A 17,078-nucleotide genomic window follows, 5' to 3' on the forward strand; every position below is an offset into this window, starting at 1 on the left:
TAAAAAAAAAAGAGTACACCCGAGTATAGATTTTAAAGTTCTACTCTTTGTTTTTAAATCTCTACATAACTTAGTTCCTGCCCAACTCTCTGAACTTCTTCATCCCTACACTCTGTCCAGAAGCCTAAGAACCTGTGACCGGGTTCTGCTGGTAGTGCCTCGCTCTAGACTCAAGCGTAGAGGGGAGCGTGCATTTGCGGTGGCAGGGCAACGACTCTGGAACACCCTGCCTCTAGAGATTAGAACGGCCCCTTTTCTGTCTGCTTTCAAGTCTTTTATAAAAAACGACCTGTTTTCTTTAGTATATTGATTATTTTCTTCGGTTGGTTTTACTAATTTATATTTGAGTCTGATGCTGTTTTGCTACTCCTGTTGTATGGTTACTCTTAGCTATGTTGCTCTTAGCTAATTTTTGTTTTATTTGTTGTTATGCATGTTATATCTTCTTTTAATCTTGTTGTTCTGTAAAGCAATTTGATCAGCCTAGTGGCTGTTGTAAATGTGCTATATAAATAAAATTGAACTCTAACTATACCTTCTTCCTCCTGAAAGGTAATAATGGCTGCTTGTTCTGATGGAATTGTGATAACTTCCTCTACTGGACCACCCCATTTCTCAAAATACAGCTCCAGCAGCATCTTGTTGTTGTTGGCCTCAGCTGGAAGATTCTCCACCCGCACACATGTGCTTCTCTCCAGTGCACGGGCCCTCAGATTACTCTTCTTGAACTTTTCATGTGTCCTGCTGTCCTCAAGGAACTGTCCTGCATCTGTCAGAAATGAAATTTTACAGAATGTCCAAGACACATTTAATCAAGTCATAATCTCAAATGCAACTATATGTACAAACAAAGTATTAAAGGTGTTATATAATGATGGGAAAGATTTTTTTTCTGTGAACCAGTTCTTCTGTGCAAATTGTTTAATTTTGAAAGGTTAAAAATATAAATATTTTATATATATATATATATAGTGTGCAATCTGTCTTGCCTATAAATGTATTTCTATAATAAAAAGCGTTTATATCTTACCTTACAAGTAATGTGGAAGCAAAATGACTCAACATAAAAAAAAAAACCTTTTACAACCTGTTCTCTTTGCAAGCACATACTATTTAGTTTAAGCAGTCTTTCTTTTTATTATATAATTCACATCAAACAGACAATATAGTTCTTATTTAGAGCGATTTATTCAGATTGAAAAATGATTGCACAACCACCAGATAGGTGGCGAAATTAACTGAGTATGTAAATCAGCATTAATGGATAAGCCTTTTGCAAATCCCGCCTTGACCTCACAGAGACTTGAGAAATAATTGTCAAAAGGTTATACTGCTGTTGTATCGCATTATGCAAATGTGTTACATTGTTACGTATGAATGTTAAAGTAGTAAGACTGGAATGACGATTAGTTTTGGCAGTTCAGGTTCAGTTCTTTCTTTTGGGAGACATTAACTTTAATTATCATGCACTTTGATCTTTAAAATTTTGCAGACCTTTTACATTCACAAAACTCAATATTACGCACAACATAAAAGGTGATATCTGAAACATAATGGGGCACTTTAACCAATGAAAAAAAATGGGTGGATCTCAAATTTAGTGTTACAACATAGCAACCTGACACAAAATCTTGTGCTTTCTGTTTTTTGCAAGCTGATTGCATTTTAAGTAATTAACTCCAAAATCATCGGGTATATCAGCGACTAGTGACAACGTTCATGGAATGAATGTCTTTTTGCTTGGTTGGCAATGTATTTGCAGTCTGTGTGTTTCTCGTAACTTGTTTCTCTGAGAGACTAATAACTTTTGTGTAATGAATTCATTAAGCGCAACATCGCACAGAGAAAAGGTTGTACTTTAAAATAAGTATAATTACATATTAATGAGCATGTTAAAATGTTTTAAGTATGCATATACAAAAGTATGTGCATTTCTCATTGCATTTGGGGGAGGGGTGTGGTAATGGAGGGTGGGCACCCAGTGGCAGAAACATAAATCTATGCCTATGGTTGAGTAACTGCAAAGTAAGACCATTTCTCACTGCATTGACAGATGGCAACAAACACTTTGTCGGCTGGCACTTGTTTTTGCCAATTAAACATGCGCAGAGCAAGAGCGCAGCCTTTGACATGATTGATCATGATATCTTTATCCTTATCTGGTTTAAAAGGTACAGTTTTGAAATGGTTTCAGTCCTTTGTAAGTGATAGATATTTTTTAGTCAATTATGGAAACTCGACCTCCACTACAAGACGCCTTCCATGGGGTGTACCACAAGGGTCTATTCTCACTTTTTTCTTTGTACTTGCCAGGGGGGCAGGGTTTCATAAAATATTGAAGCTTCCCCAGGCGCCGCCATTGATTAGCAGACCATCACCTGCTGTTAGCATCCCATTGACTCCCATTCATTTTGGCGTCACTTTGACAGCGAATAACTTTACATCTGAGGCGTTTAAAGACTCCATTTGTCCATTATTTATTTCTAAAGAAACACGAAAATGTATAAAAGGCTCCATTACCTTGTATCTTACGTTATGGCCCCGTAGAAGCAGTTTTTGTAAAAATAGGCTAACGATTGCGTCATAACCACGCGACTCTCTGTCGCACAGTAGAGAGATTACCGTATGGACAGGAGGAGAAGCTCGCGGGCAATCGGGGGGACGTGGAGGCAAAATGACAAAATAATTAATCAGAATACTTAGCAAAAGTTGCTCCTGCTCCAAGCTCATGGACAGCTCCTACTCACACTCTCCATCTCTGCAAGTTTCGGAAGGGAATGATTCAGATTTCTCTTGGCACAGCTACTAGAAGACAGACGGGTTGCTTCCGTCACATCTACGTCGTCAAGCTCAGTTTGAGTCTGCGCAGTACGCTCAGCCATCAGGAAGTGAGAGCTTCTAATTGACTTCACTTTTCTCCGTTGAAACCTATGGGGTCGCTGTGTCCAGTTTATACACTGTCTATGGTACTTGCTCCCGTTGGGTAGCATTTTTAGAAAGCATGGAGTATCATTCTACTGTTTCGCTGATGACACTCTATTTACAGGGCCGGATTAACCATTAGGGCAACTGGGCACTTGCCCAGGGGCCCATGACATCTAGGGGGCCCTGACAGGTAGGAAATACAGGTATCAAACTCTTTACAGTCTTCACTGCATAAACTGCATCTACGCGGGTTCACGCAGACTTTCCTCCCGCTGAACGCCAGCGATTACTAATTCGTGAAATGCACTCCCGCTGGTTGAGCGCGGTAAAGTTCATTTCAGGTTCGATATTAGCCGGACATTTGTTCTATAGGGTCGGTAGTCTAACAAAGATATCAATAGCAAGATTAGTTTTAACATTATGTGACCATTGTATATCGACATGATTAAAATATTCATTCAAAATCATTCGTGCATTAATGCTGCATAATTATACCTGAAAATGCTTTGACGCGTTTCCACAGCGCGCGATGCTTAAGGGAACGTCTGCCAATTCCACCAACTGCGGTAAACGTAGTCTATAATTTGTATTATTTAAAATTACTTTTAACATTTAAAAACAGACGTTTTCAAATCCCAAAGCTTGCAGAAGGTTCCTAATGGCTATACTGACTTAGGCTACAGCTTTCCTGGTAGCCTTGAGTAAATTAACATTTAACATTAAAATTAACAAGAAAATGATTCATAAAACGTATAAATATCAGTTGAGCCTATGTTTATTTTCGTCACTGACACAGACGAAAATTAAAAGACTATCAGTCAAAGTTCAGCTTTAGGAGAGGTAGAATAGGCCAGGATAAGAATACTGAGAGAATAAGAAATATGAAGATGAGGAGAGAGCAGGTATCGACATATAATCTAATGACAAGGTTTTAAAGCTAGCCTATTTCTTATAATTTTTGAGCCTTCAAAAGTCCTAAATTGCACATATGTAGGTCAGAGAAATCCAAAATTTCTCGGGGGAGCATGCCCCCGAACCCCCCTAACTACGGGGGGCCTTGAGTCTTGTTGCCCAGGGCCCAGGAAATTGTTAATCCGGCCCTGTCTATTTATATGTTTATATAAGGCACCTGACGAAATATTTGGATTGTCTTTTAGCTTGCCAAAATGATGTTAAAAACTGGATGGCAAAAAAATTCTTAATCTTAGACGAGGACAAAACTGAGGTCATTGTGTTTGGCCAGCCAAATGACCCTACCAAGGTCCTTTTTGATTCAAGCCCATTCGCGCTAAATCTATATCAGTAGCCTAGCAATCTGCTCTATCTATATCAGTATTCAGGAACTTGCTCAAGGCGCATTTATCATTGACCGCTTATAACAGGTAATCTCAATGTGGTATATGTGGTGTCTGTGGTGTGAGAGTTGTTAATATGTACGTTTTATATTTTATCTTTTATTCTTTTTATTTTCATGTAAAGCACTTTGGGCAACCTCGGTTGTACTTAGCATTGCTATATCAATAAACAAAAGAAAGAAAGAATTAAACATGTTGAATCACTGTTTTTTGGGTCATGGAATGTCTGAGATCTGGTGATTATCCATGTTTGTCAACGTCTGTCAGTGCAGTGTAAATTGCCCTTAACAAAGGTTGGCAAAAATCAACATTATTAGGCATCATAGGATGTATTTGCTCATTTCGATATGCTGTGGCTGTCAGGCATGTAAGAAAGTGAGTTTTGATTAAGTCAGTAAATCAATGTTGACAAACGGCCGCAACTCTTTCAATGATTCAATCTGATTTGGTGAACTGGTTCATTGTGTGCACTAAAAAGAACCAGTTCAAAAGAATGATTTGTTCAATAACCGGACGTAACTAATTAAAATTAAAATGTTATTTTTCCTAACTTCCAGATCTAAGAACTCATTCCCTAGTCCAAAAAGAGTCTGATGTATACATCTATAGAGATAAATCAAGATTAAGCTAAATTATGTTTTTAACGACCAAGTATTTTAAGGGAATTTGTTATGCACGTACTGTACATACATTCGAAAAAAGTAATAATAACAACAAAATAATAATAATAATTATTATTATTATTATTATTATGTGAAAATGTAAATGTTAATATATAAATAATAAGTGTATATTTTTATACGAGTAGAACAACTTACCACCGGGATTTTTAAAGGTCACCACTGCTTTTCCTAATTCTGGTATTAATTCCATGCCAAAGTCATTTTCAGAAAGACTTGTAATGTTCTCCACTAAAAGAGTCAGAACATCTGAATTAAAATCATCTGGAAGGTCCTCCAAGACCACAGCACTTGACTCTTGAGGCTTCTTTACATCCAACTTGAATGGCAGGACACCTCGATCTTCAGGAAAATTCAAATAAAAAATGGGTTTTAAACCAGGTTGAATTTTTATAGAAACACTTGATTCAAATGTGCATAGATGACACATAGATGTGTATTTCTTTTGTTGGGATGGTAGGAGTGTTAAATAAATACAAATGATGATTATGGCTGTCTTTTTTCGTCAATTCAGTTTAATTTCTATAGGTTTTATCAGATTCTAAAATCTCTTAAATTCCACAGATACTACTAACTGATAGGTGTCTTCAGAGGAATAAGGTACTGTAAGCATTACATACAACAATGCAACAATAATAAAACATTGCATTGACATTTACTTTTGATACTCAAGTATTTTTAAAAACGAGTACTTCTGTACCTTTACTTTAGTAAAAATTGGTCTTTACAACTTTAACGGAGTAACATTTGACAAGTAGTATCTGTACTTTCACTCAAGTAAGGAAGTTGTGTACTTTGTCCACCTCTGACATTAGCTATAAAAATAAGATAACCTAACCAATAAAAAAAGATCACATTTACATATTGCCAGATGACTACTTACTTGGTTCCTGATATCCACTTGCCTGCTCCATCTGAAACCACACAAATGTAAAACATTTAGAATATGTAAATAGAGAACATCCTAAACAAGTAGGGCAAGTTATTTGTTCTTTTATAATCTCCGCCCTTTTGAGACATTACAGAAAAATGACAACCATCTTCCTATAGAGAAATTCTAAAATGTGTCTACATCTCAACCATAAACAGTAATATTTTAATATTTAATATTTTAATGTTCTAATAGGCCATAGCAGTGACTTGAAATCAGTGGTGTAGTCTAGTTTTTTGTAGTGAGTATACTCTAATACCCCCCCCCCCCCCCTCACGCCGCATACTCACCCATCCCAGAGCGTCACCCCATAAGCACCACCACACTCACTATGCATACAGTATGCATCGACATGTAATTGAGAGCATTATGAAATACTAAGTGTTATCAACATGTCAATTTATTATAAGCAACACAAGACTTTAACAGCCAATGACATTTACAGCTGGGGAGGCTGGACTGATTTTCTTCTGTTTAGTGTTAATCACCATCTAACTCAGCCAGAGAGCCTTTAGCCTTAGATGTTATATGAATAATGGTCCCTGAAGCACAGGTTTTATCAGCTGACAATTTTCAAAAAAAAATATATTTTTTAAACATTATAGGCACAAATACAAATTTACTTTTAGAAATGCTGTTTTTGAAAAAAAAAAGTGTTATTTTAAAATACATTTTACTGTGCAATTTCTTTCTAATTAATTTGAGTTAGACCGAACTTTTATTTTGGTGGGTTGTAGACATTTGAGTTTCTGTGTGTTTTAATAAACTATTATTATTATTATTATTATTATTATTATTATTAGGCCTGAAGTATACTCTACTGTGCAATAGTAATATATTTCTGTTATAATTTCTTCAAGTTATACCGAACTTTTATTTTGACAGGTTGTCGTAAAGACATAACAGTTTCTGTGTGTATATGAAACGAATGAATGACGATAGTTTTATCAAATGAAATGGTGAAATTCTCGTCAAGTGACTCTCATAGCAGCTCTGCGATGAAATGCACATGTGTAGCTCAATACAGTGAAACGCTGAAAACACCACGAGCGTGAGTCACCCGTGCTTGTGTGTGTGTGTGTGTGTGTGTGTGTGTGTGTGTGTGCCAAAATAGCCAAAATTCGTGACGTTCTGCCCTATAGCAAGTTCCATTTGTGACTGGATTCCGCGATTCGATCCGTGTCGCTTCGCAAACTCAGACGGGGTGAATTTATGAATGAAAGTGAAAGTTCTGACACAAAACGAAGTTGTTACGTATCCTCACGCTTTTTTAAGTGGGTATACGCAAATCCTTGGCCTTTTCTAGTGGGTATACGGCGTATACCTGCGTATCACGTAGACTACACCACTGCTTGAAATAATCTAAAGGGTTTGGTTTGCACTTGCCAATTGTCCATGGTTTGTTTGGAAAAGCACTGTTGTTCCTAATTTGGCATTTTTAAAATATGTCAACTCACTCTTTGTCCATTGCTGTCTGCCTGTTTCTCTGCATCACTGGATTTGAACTCTTTCAACTTGATTTGATGACTGTCAGTGGTATTAATATGTTTTGCCCGGGAGAGCACGTCATCTTGGCCTTAAATGCAAACAATCACGCTTAGTCAGAAACACCACAACACATTTTTCTCTTGTAAATGGAAGGAGTTAAGGACTCCCTATATAAGCAACTATACAGCAAAATAAGATTTTGTACAAATTAGGTACAGTAACTACATGACTGATGTATTTACAACTGAAAATAAGTAAATACATGGGCAATAACAGTAAGATAACCTAAACTAATAAAAGATCACATGATGCAAGCAGCTGGAGACAAAGTTCAGATGATTGACTTACTTGGGTTCTGATTTCCACATGCCTGCTCCGTCTGTACACAAACATATAAAGCATTTATGACTACATTAATGGAGAACACTACTAAACATATAGAGTATGTTATTTGTTCTCTCCGCCCTCTTTCAACAATATAGAGAAATGACAACCATCTTTTTAAAGAAACTGTAAAACATGTCTGTACCATACATTTTTATGATAGACCATATTGTTCATAAATAGTATTTACTTGATGCAGTCTAAAGGGATTTGTAGAACTATTTTGTAACGTCTAATTACACTCACCTTTTGTCCGGTGCTGTCTGCTTGTTTCTCTGCATCACTGGGTTTGTACACTTTCAGCTTGATTTTCTGACTGTCAATAGTAATAATGTGTTCTTCCTGAAGGAGTACACTCTAAGAAGAAAAGGTTCAAAAATGAACCTTTTGAGGTTCCTGGAAATTGCAACTGTGGGGGAACCTGAAGGTTCATTTTTGAACCTTTTTGAAAAGGTTCTAATTGGAACCTTTACTTAAAGGTGCATTAATGAACCGCATGGGTTCCATTTTGAACCTTTTTATACACACTTTTGGTATGTATATATAGTAGAGGTCGACCGATAGTGGATTTTACCGATAACGATAGCTAGGTTGGGCCATACTTGCCGATAACCGATTAATCAACCGATAGTTTTTAAAATTGATACTGGATAAAAACAAACATAGCACTCCAAGTAAAACAGTGCTGAACTTTATTATAAAAATAATAAAACTGTATTGAACCATGAAAACATGCTAAATGAAATAAATATATAATATGAATAAATATTGAAGTCAATAAAAGACATTCATTCAAACTGAAACCAAAAGTAATACTCTAAATAACCAATAAAACCAGTTATATTCAAAATGTAACTATTAAACTGTTATTTTTCAAGCCAACTTAATGAATAAAAAAGTAACAAAATTTGATCGGTATAATATTTGAGCAATACAATTGCACCTTGATCATTCATGTTAGTTTGATAGTGCATTAACTATGGTTAACAAATAAAAACCTTAATTTAAAAATGTATTAGTACATGTTAATTAACAAATAATGAACAATCCTTATACAGAAGTTATTAACCTTAGTTAATGTTACATATGGAATTTTATTGTAAGTGTTATCATTTCATATCCAAACAGTCATGCTTAAATATCTACAATGCCAGAGCATTGAAATGACATAAATATTAAATGTATAGTCTCACACTTTTGCTTCTATTTTATAAACACTTGATCAATTATTTTATCAAAATAACAAAACGTATTAAAGTGATGATGAAAAAAATAACCGAAATCGAATGCTTTTCTGATTTGTTTGTGTTTCTGTCGGCTGTATGAACATATCAGTTTGCTATCTTACATCTCTAGCTTTAAATATGCAACTTCTGTGCATATTAAATGCATAAAAGTGACCAGCTGGATATAAACTAATGCAAATAGAGGTAACAATTGTGACATTAAACATTCGGGTCGGACTTACGTTTATTTTTGTCAGTGTTTTAACCGCTTGAGGTAACGTTACTAATGTTAGCGTCCTCTCAGCCTCGAAGGCAAACAAACATACTGTTGTGCTGTTCTTTCTCTACTAATGCAGCATTTAGTCAACAAATGAATCACTTTATAATGATATGACAAAATGTACTGTATACATAGACTACCTTTTAGCTGTCGGTGCTTTAAACGCGCATCTGATGTCAGCGCTCTCCACGCAGCGTGTGCTCTCAGTGCAGCACGCAGCATCACGTGTCGAAATAAACAACACGAGGCATCAGCGATAGTTTTTATTACACCTCTAGAGGCCGCTCTTGTACTGCATGATGCCAGCAGACCCTTCTCAGCTCTCTCTTACTGTGTAATGAATGACAGCGCGCGCTTCTCAGCCGCTCCAGCAACGGACGCAACCAGGAAAAACTATCGGTATGTATTTTTGCCGATAACGATAGTTCCACCAATCAACTATCGGCGCCGATTAATCGGCAAAACCGATGAATCGGTCGACCTCTAATATATATATGTATTATTATTATTATTATTATTATACATTACTACTTTAATCCCATTTCACAACACAGACACAACCTATTATTCTTCTTGAAATATTTATTTAATATAGGCATATACAAATGTGAACACAGGACAAAGTACAAATGAAGACTTATTAAAACTGGAATAGAATATAGAGAATATAGATTATAGAATATTATATATCATGAAAAAAACGAACAGAATGCAACTGAATATTCACAATAAATATTATTAACCCATTTATTGTATTTACATCATGTATTTACACACCCACACAAGTGTACTATACCACATTGATAATATAGAGAGATCTTGGACTCTCTTTGAATAAAAGTGGAAGCAGCAGGACAGCAGCAGCCATTGAGAGACCTTAAATGTAAAAGTGTAAAAATATGGGTAGTTTAGTGTTAATTGCAAAATTGTATTTACTATCCATAAAAACAAATTGATTACATTTTCATTTATATATATTACCTTTGTGTGCCAATTCAATATGGGTTTTTTTTCGCTTCAGCCAACTCAGCACAAATATCCACCCCGACTTCTCTTCTGTGGCACTCATTAATAACTTTCGGTGCCACCAGGGCAAGATTTTTCAGAATGTTCTTTTCAATGTTTGCATCAAGTATGCTTTCAAACTCTAATACAAGCTATTAAGGAAAAAAAAATATTAACAAAAATGTTCAAATACGCAAATGTTCATTGCTTTGAAGTCATAATTTGGAATACAATTCTACTCACAATTGAGGGGATTTTAAGGGCTGGATAGCGTGATAGTATTTCTTTTGTGGAGTGATGTTTCACGTAGTCTGCCCTCTCATTCCTCGTCCGTGCCATGCAGTCTTGTAAAAGTCGGCTATTTGGTGTCCTCTTCAAGCATTCTGTTCTCATTTTCTCCAAGTGGATCCCTATGCTGTATTCATCTTCTCCTGATTCACTCTTTCCACACAAAAAAACATACTTATAGGTATGCTATTCTTAAATAACATACCTATTCTTAAATCCTGAAGAGTATTCTATTTGTGACTCTTACCTCTTCAGACCTTTGTCTCTTTTGGTGCTTGTCTTGGATACCTGATAGATCCTCAGTCTAAAAAAATAAATAAAGACATCTATTACTGTAGATATCCATTAAGGTGTAGTATCATTTGGCATACTTATTTCTTTATTAGTTACCTTATTGGTGACACTTGTCTGTTGGATGCTCTGAGAAATCATCTGGTTCTTTACTTTCCTGAATCTGCTGCGAACTTTATTTATCTCTTCAATGTCAACCAAGGGTGATCTTTCTTTCTTGAATTTGTTCTTAAGAATCTCATGCCATGACTCCTTCAATTGAAAAATATTAATTAAACATGTATAACCTTCAAGATAACAATATCAAGGAAGTATTAAAGGGTTTATGAAATTGAAAAACATCATGTTCTTACATATCCCCTTCCTGTCCTGTCTCTCAAGAATTGGTATTTAGTAACAAGGGCTGAACACACCTTGTTGTATTGTTCACTTGTTGGATACCTGAAAAAAAAAGAGTTTTTTTTTTTTTTTTTTTGCCATATATGGGCATCTGAGACTGTCAATTCTCAAAGCATTTTTATAAATCATAAATTCATATATTTATTCTTTGTAATGTGTGAAAAGCATTGATATTAAAAGTTAACTATTTGTACCTGATTGTGTTTTTGTTTTTTCATAGCATGATTTTTGGGGAATTGTATTGAATCCAATTAGGGTCAATTTTACCCGTACCATACAGGCTGTAACCAGAAATCGAACAGTGCATAAAGGTTTTTGGTTCACCCAAAAAGAACATTCTGTCATCAGTTACTCTGATTTCTAAACCTGTATAACTTGTATACTTGCTTTGTTCTGCTGACTTTGAAGAATTTTAAAGGGATAGTTCACTTTAAAATGAAAATTCTGTCATAATTTACTCACCCTCAAGTTGTTTTAAACCTGTATGAATTTATTTCTTCTCCTGAACACAAAGGAAGATATTTTGAAGAATGTCAGTAACCAAACAGTTAACTGGAACTATTGACTTCCATAGTATATATTTTTTCCTACTATGGAAGTAAATGGTTCCTCAGATCTGCTTGGTTTACAAATATTCGTCAAAATGTCTTCCTTAGTGTTCATCAGAACAAAGAAAATTATAAAGGTTTGACAATTTGAGTAACTGATGACAGAATGTTAATTTTTGGGTGAACTATCCCTAAACATTTTGTAATACAACAAATTATATAGGCTATATGTATAACGTTATACCGTTAAGTTTTCTGCGTTCAAAACGGTTATACTGAATAACGTTAATTAGCTAGAATTAGTAATGAATTTTAGTTAAGAACCACTGATGTAAATAATTAAAAAGATTATAGCTTAGGCCTTATATCCATAAGCCAACTAAAAATGCTTTGTATTACTAACGTTATATTGTTACTAAAATAAAAATGAGGAGGTAGAGGTAAAAACAAACAAAACAAATATAAACCACAAATTGTTCTTGTTTTTTTCTTACCTTTTTTCAATGTCTGAATCCAATCAATTTTGCGATCTTACTGTCGATAATAGAGTCACAAAATGAGCTCAAACCTTATTATGACACACTACACTCATTATATTATCGCAGATATCAATGTTTATAGTTATTTTGACATGTTATTTGTGACTTACCTAAAATATTTACCGTCGATCTTCTAGTAGTCCATCAGCTGACGTCACGCGAGTCGCGCAACAAAATAACGGTTTAAACGTTTTTTGTTTTTTTTCACAGACCATTGAAGATTTTGTGATTTACGTAAAAAAATTATTAAATTATTAATGAATTGATATTATTTAGTAGCACAATTAAAGTGGCTAAACAAAAATTAATATGTTATTGAGGTTTATGTGTTCTGATTTTTGTGTGGAAACAAATAGCCTACATTGTACAAATTTTCAAAACTTTTAATAATAATAATAATAGGTAGGCATGTTATTAGCCTACTATTAATATAAAATAAAATAAATAGTAGGCTAATCAGAACAGTATTATTGTTATGCATAATAAAAAAAATATAATAATAATAATTATTATTGATATTATTATTACTTCTTGGATGTCATTTTTGTTAGAAGAATCCAAGAGTAATTAATTAATAGCCCAACGTTTCAATAGATTAGGCCTATTTCTGTATCAAAAAAAGAAAAGAAAAAAGAAAACTATGTAAAATATATATATATATAGGCCTATTTTTTTTTTTTTAAATAAACCATTAAATGGCACTTTCTGGAGAGTTATGTGCAAAGAAATGGAGAAATTGAGTCTTACATGATAAAAACTGCAAGGTTAAGAGCATATACTTTGCATTGTTGTAGTAGCCTATCAACAGGTTTTAGGACATTTAGCATTTACATTAGGACTGTTAATCAGTAATCACTTGATTACACATTTAGTCTTATTTTCCTTACCTTGTTGTTTCCTTACGTTGTGCTGAACTTGACCAAATTGATCTGCTGCTGCTGCAGCGGCGGCCGGCAGCGTGAATTTTTTTTTTTTAGGGCAGTAAAAGGTTCTGGAACTTTTGCGCGCTTCCACATCCCGCGCAACTACGGATCTCAAAGGAACATTCATTATATATTGCTGCGTACATTTATTTATCCGTGTCGGAGTTCTGAGTAGTAGGCTAGCCTATACGCGCATGGCATGCACGAGCGGTGCGCGATCATGGTCGACTGACAACGAGATTAAGCAGCTGAACAAGACGGCCGTGTTCCGATTGTTCTCATCTCAGCTCCGCGGAGACAAAATAGACATGCCATTTAAAAAATCTTTCATTTATTGTCAGAAATATGTTTTCAAAAGCATCACTTTCATCAAATTGTATATGACATAATATATATATATATATATATAAGAACAAAGGTTTGTAGTTCACTTTGCAATTTACAGAAATTCTTTTTTGATGAATGTTTACTGAATTATAATTTATTGACTTCTCTATAAACAAAATGTTGTATTTATCTACCTGAAAGCAGGGTTTTTTCAGGGCTGTAGTTTTGCTTATACTTGTGCAAAGTATTTTTTAAACTAACAGGTGAACAACAATAATGGAGCATCTTTATTGATCAAGTGCTTTGAATGTGTACAAATTTAAAAGTTCCATTCTTGTATGTTCAGGGGCTAATAGCAAAGCAAGGGCCTAATAACAAAATAAAACAATATTTTAAGGCACTTATAAGGTTCAAAAAGGAACCTTGACAACAGGCCAGGTTCTTATATGAACCCTTCTGCCACAACAAAGGTTCTAAAATGAACTGAAAACATGTGCCAAATAATCAGTGGATCATTATAGAACCTATAGGTTCAACTTTGAACCTTTTTCATAGTTAGAAGTTCATATTTTCACTTTAAAGTTCTTTTTTGAACCCCAAAGGTTCAATCTCTTTTAAGAGTGTACGGCATCTCGGACTTAAACACAAACAATCACACTTAGTCAGATCACATCACAACAATACAACATTTTTCTCTCACAAATGGAAGATATTTTTGTTGTTGTTGTTGTGCCTAATGGTTCTCATATTTCCTTCCTTCTTTTTAATTGACAGTGAAAGTGATGGTTAATTAGAGTAGTTTTATTAGCCTATTACATTTATTACATTAAAATATTATAAATATATGTAAAAACGTGTTATTTTGTTAACATGTTATGCTTTTGTGTTTAGCACTTACTGTCAGATGATTTGAACAGGATCGTAGCAGAGTTGCTCTCGCCATTATATTGCACGACGCAGTCTCCTCCCTGGGATTTCTTCTTACTCTGAAAGTGAATATGAAGTTTATTTTTCACACTTTTAGCGTGTTCAGTTCCCCAGTCTCCCTCGACAGTGAGGGGATATTCGTCCATCGGCATCGTTATCGTTCTGGTTTATGAGGAAATGACTCGGGAGTCAATGTTAATGGGTGAATCCCGCCCTCCTGCTTATTTTCACTTTTGTTTCTGAGATATTGTATTGTGAAACTGATGGGGCGTTATACTACACCGTGTGGATTCGTGTGAAAGGGGATCGTTTTGACAACGTTGCAGTGAAAAACGCAAAGGAAAAACCTCCGTTTTTAGTAGCCTACATATACCACAAGAGGGAGTGCACACTAATGCCGTTCGGAATCGGTAGCCTATAATGCGATATTGAATATGATTTTAATATTTCTCTTCTCAAATGTGTCACTTTGGTTTTCAGTGGCATTGCATAGGTTGGAATTTTTACATTAAATGTGAATTTACATTAAACAGAAGTTCTGATATAATTTATCTTTGTTTAATTTTGCATAACAAAAAAACAGCTGTTTTAATAGACTTTTTATATCCACTGCGGGTGTGTGTGTTTGTATGGGAGAGGGAGAGGGAGCGGGAGAAAGAGGGCGTGCTTTCCATAATACAACGTAATTTCGTGAGGGGAAAGCGTATAGTTTGCCATTTTTTTTAATCATATAGCTACTGTATTTGTGGGTTTTGATTATTTTGCTGTCGTAAGGACATTTGAAATTACTGAAATAACTTGGAGAAGTGATATGGAACAAAAATGAAAGACGTAGAGGCAGATGCCTTAATATGTAAATGTTTTTAGATTGTAAAAATGATTTAAAATGATTGTATGAAGTGTTAGATTTAGTTTTCTGTGTCATTTGTCTGTACCTATGTGTTTGTATTATTTTGTATATGCTGCTGCCTGTCTTGACCAGGTCACCCTTCCAAAAGAGGTTCTTAATCTCAATGGGATTGTCCTGGTTAAATAAAGGTAAAAAAAAAAAAAAAAAACATGTCAGACCTGCCTGGAACTATACTTCTGTGCATTTTATGGAAAATAATTGCACACCTCATAATGTTCATCAACCAATTAAAATCAATCATTTAACTGCCCAATAGTATGCAATGCCTATAAACAAGGCAGCTAAATACTGTGCATTTGTAATGTTTGTGCAATGACTCAAAATAATGCTTATTTATTAGTTTGTGTTAAACTGTGTAAATGAACTGCACGTGGTTATTTAATTTTTTCCTGCAAAGTCACACAAAGTTCGGTACAAATTAGTTTCCAGCAGTGAATTATAATCATAATACCTTAATTGGTTCATCATAAGGCCTTTAATAGTACCATACAACCAACAGATGGCAGTATAACCTTTTCCTGACTGTCTGATAACACTGAAGTCACTGATTCATATAGATGACAAAAATCAACAACCACAAAAAAAAAAAAAAAAAAAAAAAAAATCTGCATGGCCATCCCAGTCCCCTGACCTGAACCAAAACTTAAGAGGAAAGCATATCAACATGCATGGACTTTGACAGAGGATCTGGATCTGGACACTGTGGACAGATGGAGTAGTGCTCTAACTTTGCTGGGCCGGCAGATGAAATTACCTAGGAGCCTATGAAGGAGTGAGCCAGCTCTCAGATTTCATTAAAAATATATTAATTTGTGTTCCGAAGATGAATGAAAGTCTTACGGGGTTGGAACCATAGATATCCATATAAGGCTAGATGTCTTAAGGCGGAGTCAGAGCCCGTCTACGGAGAGCCTGCCCACTCCCTATTAAGTCCTATTGTACCGAATTGTGGTTGTAGTTCCACCAGAGTTCCACTGGGGGCGATCGCCCATGAGTGCAAAATGAATGGGAGTCTATGGGGCTAGACGGCTAAATTTGTCTCTTTCACCCGATTGCCGTTGAGAAATCTCAGATTTGATTGTAGGTTTTGCAAGTTCAACATGGGTTATAGGTCGAAAGTTGAATGAACGAGTACTTATATCCTTCCGATTTCTTACAGGTTGAGTTGTTGTTGCCCATAACACGCTAGCATTCTGCTAATGAACACTGATTGGTCAGTGAAGGACTGATTACGACCAGAGATACCGCTTGATGATATCGTGGCATCCGAAGCCGGACCAGAAACAAACAAAACAAAAACTCTTATAGCACGTGTATTTACCTGTGTCAGCTGTGTTGTCGAAGCCTCGAGAGAAAAGAAAGTGCAGAGCGCGAAAGCACCAAAGTGACTGAAGGATTGCCGTAAAGCAGTATCTCTGGTCGTACGATGTGTATGACGTCATTGACACTTTAAAATACTTTTTAAAGCAAATAAGTGACTCTAAAAAATCTAACACCCAGCAATGTCAAATTTCTTTGCATCTCCTTTCGAATACAACATTCAAATTACTAGACAAAATATTATATCCTGAGAAAAGTGGATTTTGATGGCTATAGCTCCATAGACCTCCATTCATTCTGCACTCGTCCTGTGAGCGCCCTCATATGGAATC

At 35.3% G+C, this 17,078-nt stretch overlaps 1 protein-coding gene and 2 long non-coding RNA genes across 3 annotated transcripts in view; all 3 read right to left on the reverse strand.

Annotated features, from left to right (window-relative positions):
* The window catches only part of LOC309488897 (uncharacterized protein), a 41,327-nt gene extending 26,598 nt beyond the window's left edge, over positions 1–14,729 (reverse strand). The window contains exons 1-7 of the mRNA XM_082157315.1: positions 14,484–14,729; positions 8,010–8,118; positions 7,728–7,758; positions 7,349–7,467; positions 5,844–5,874; positions 5,099–5,302; positions 536–769 (exon numbers count right to left, since the gene is read on the reverse strand). Coding sequence (XP_082013441.1) covers positions 536–769; positions 5,099–5,302; positions 5,844–5,874; positions 7,349–7,467; positions 7,728–7,758; positions 8,010–8,118; positions 14,484–14,668 — 913 coding nt within the window. The 5' untranslated portion in view covers positions 14,669–14,729. The remainder of the gene's footprint in view (positions 1–535; positions 770–5,098; positions 5,303–5,843; positions 5,875–7,348; positions 7,468–7,727; positions 7,759–8,009; positions 8,119–14,483) is intronic.
* Positions 1,078–1,400, reverse strand: LOC309489550. Its single transcript, XR_014202449.1, has 2 exons — positions 1,293–1,400; positions 1,078–1,171 (listed from the first exon to the last, which is right to left on the reverse strand). It is a non-coding gene; the product is annotated as an uncharacterized lncRNA (long non-coding RNA).
* Positions 9,902–11,752, reverse strand: LOC309489549. The gene is made up of 3 exons (XR_014202448.1): positions 10,953–11,752; positions 10,810–10,866; positions 9,902–10,715 (listed from the first exon to the last, which is right to left on the reverse strand). It is a non-coding gene; the product is annotated as an uncharacterized lncRNA (long non-coding RNA).
* Positions 14,730–17,078: the final 2,349 nt, after the last annotated feature.

The sequence above is a fragment of the Leuciscus leuciscus genome (genome assembly GCF_965113295.1).
Source record: "Leuciscus leuciscus genome assembly, chromosome: 24".
In the NCBI taxonomy this organism is placed as follows: Eukaryota; Metazoa; Chordata; class Actinopteri; order Cypriniformes; family Leuciscidae; genus Leuciscus; species Leuciscus leuciscus.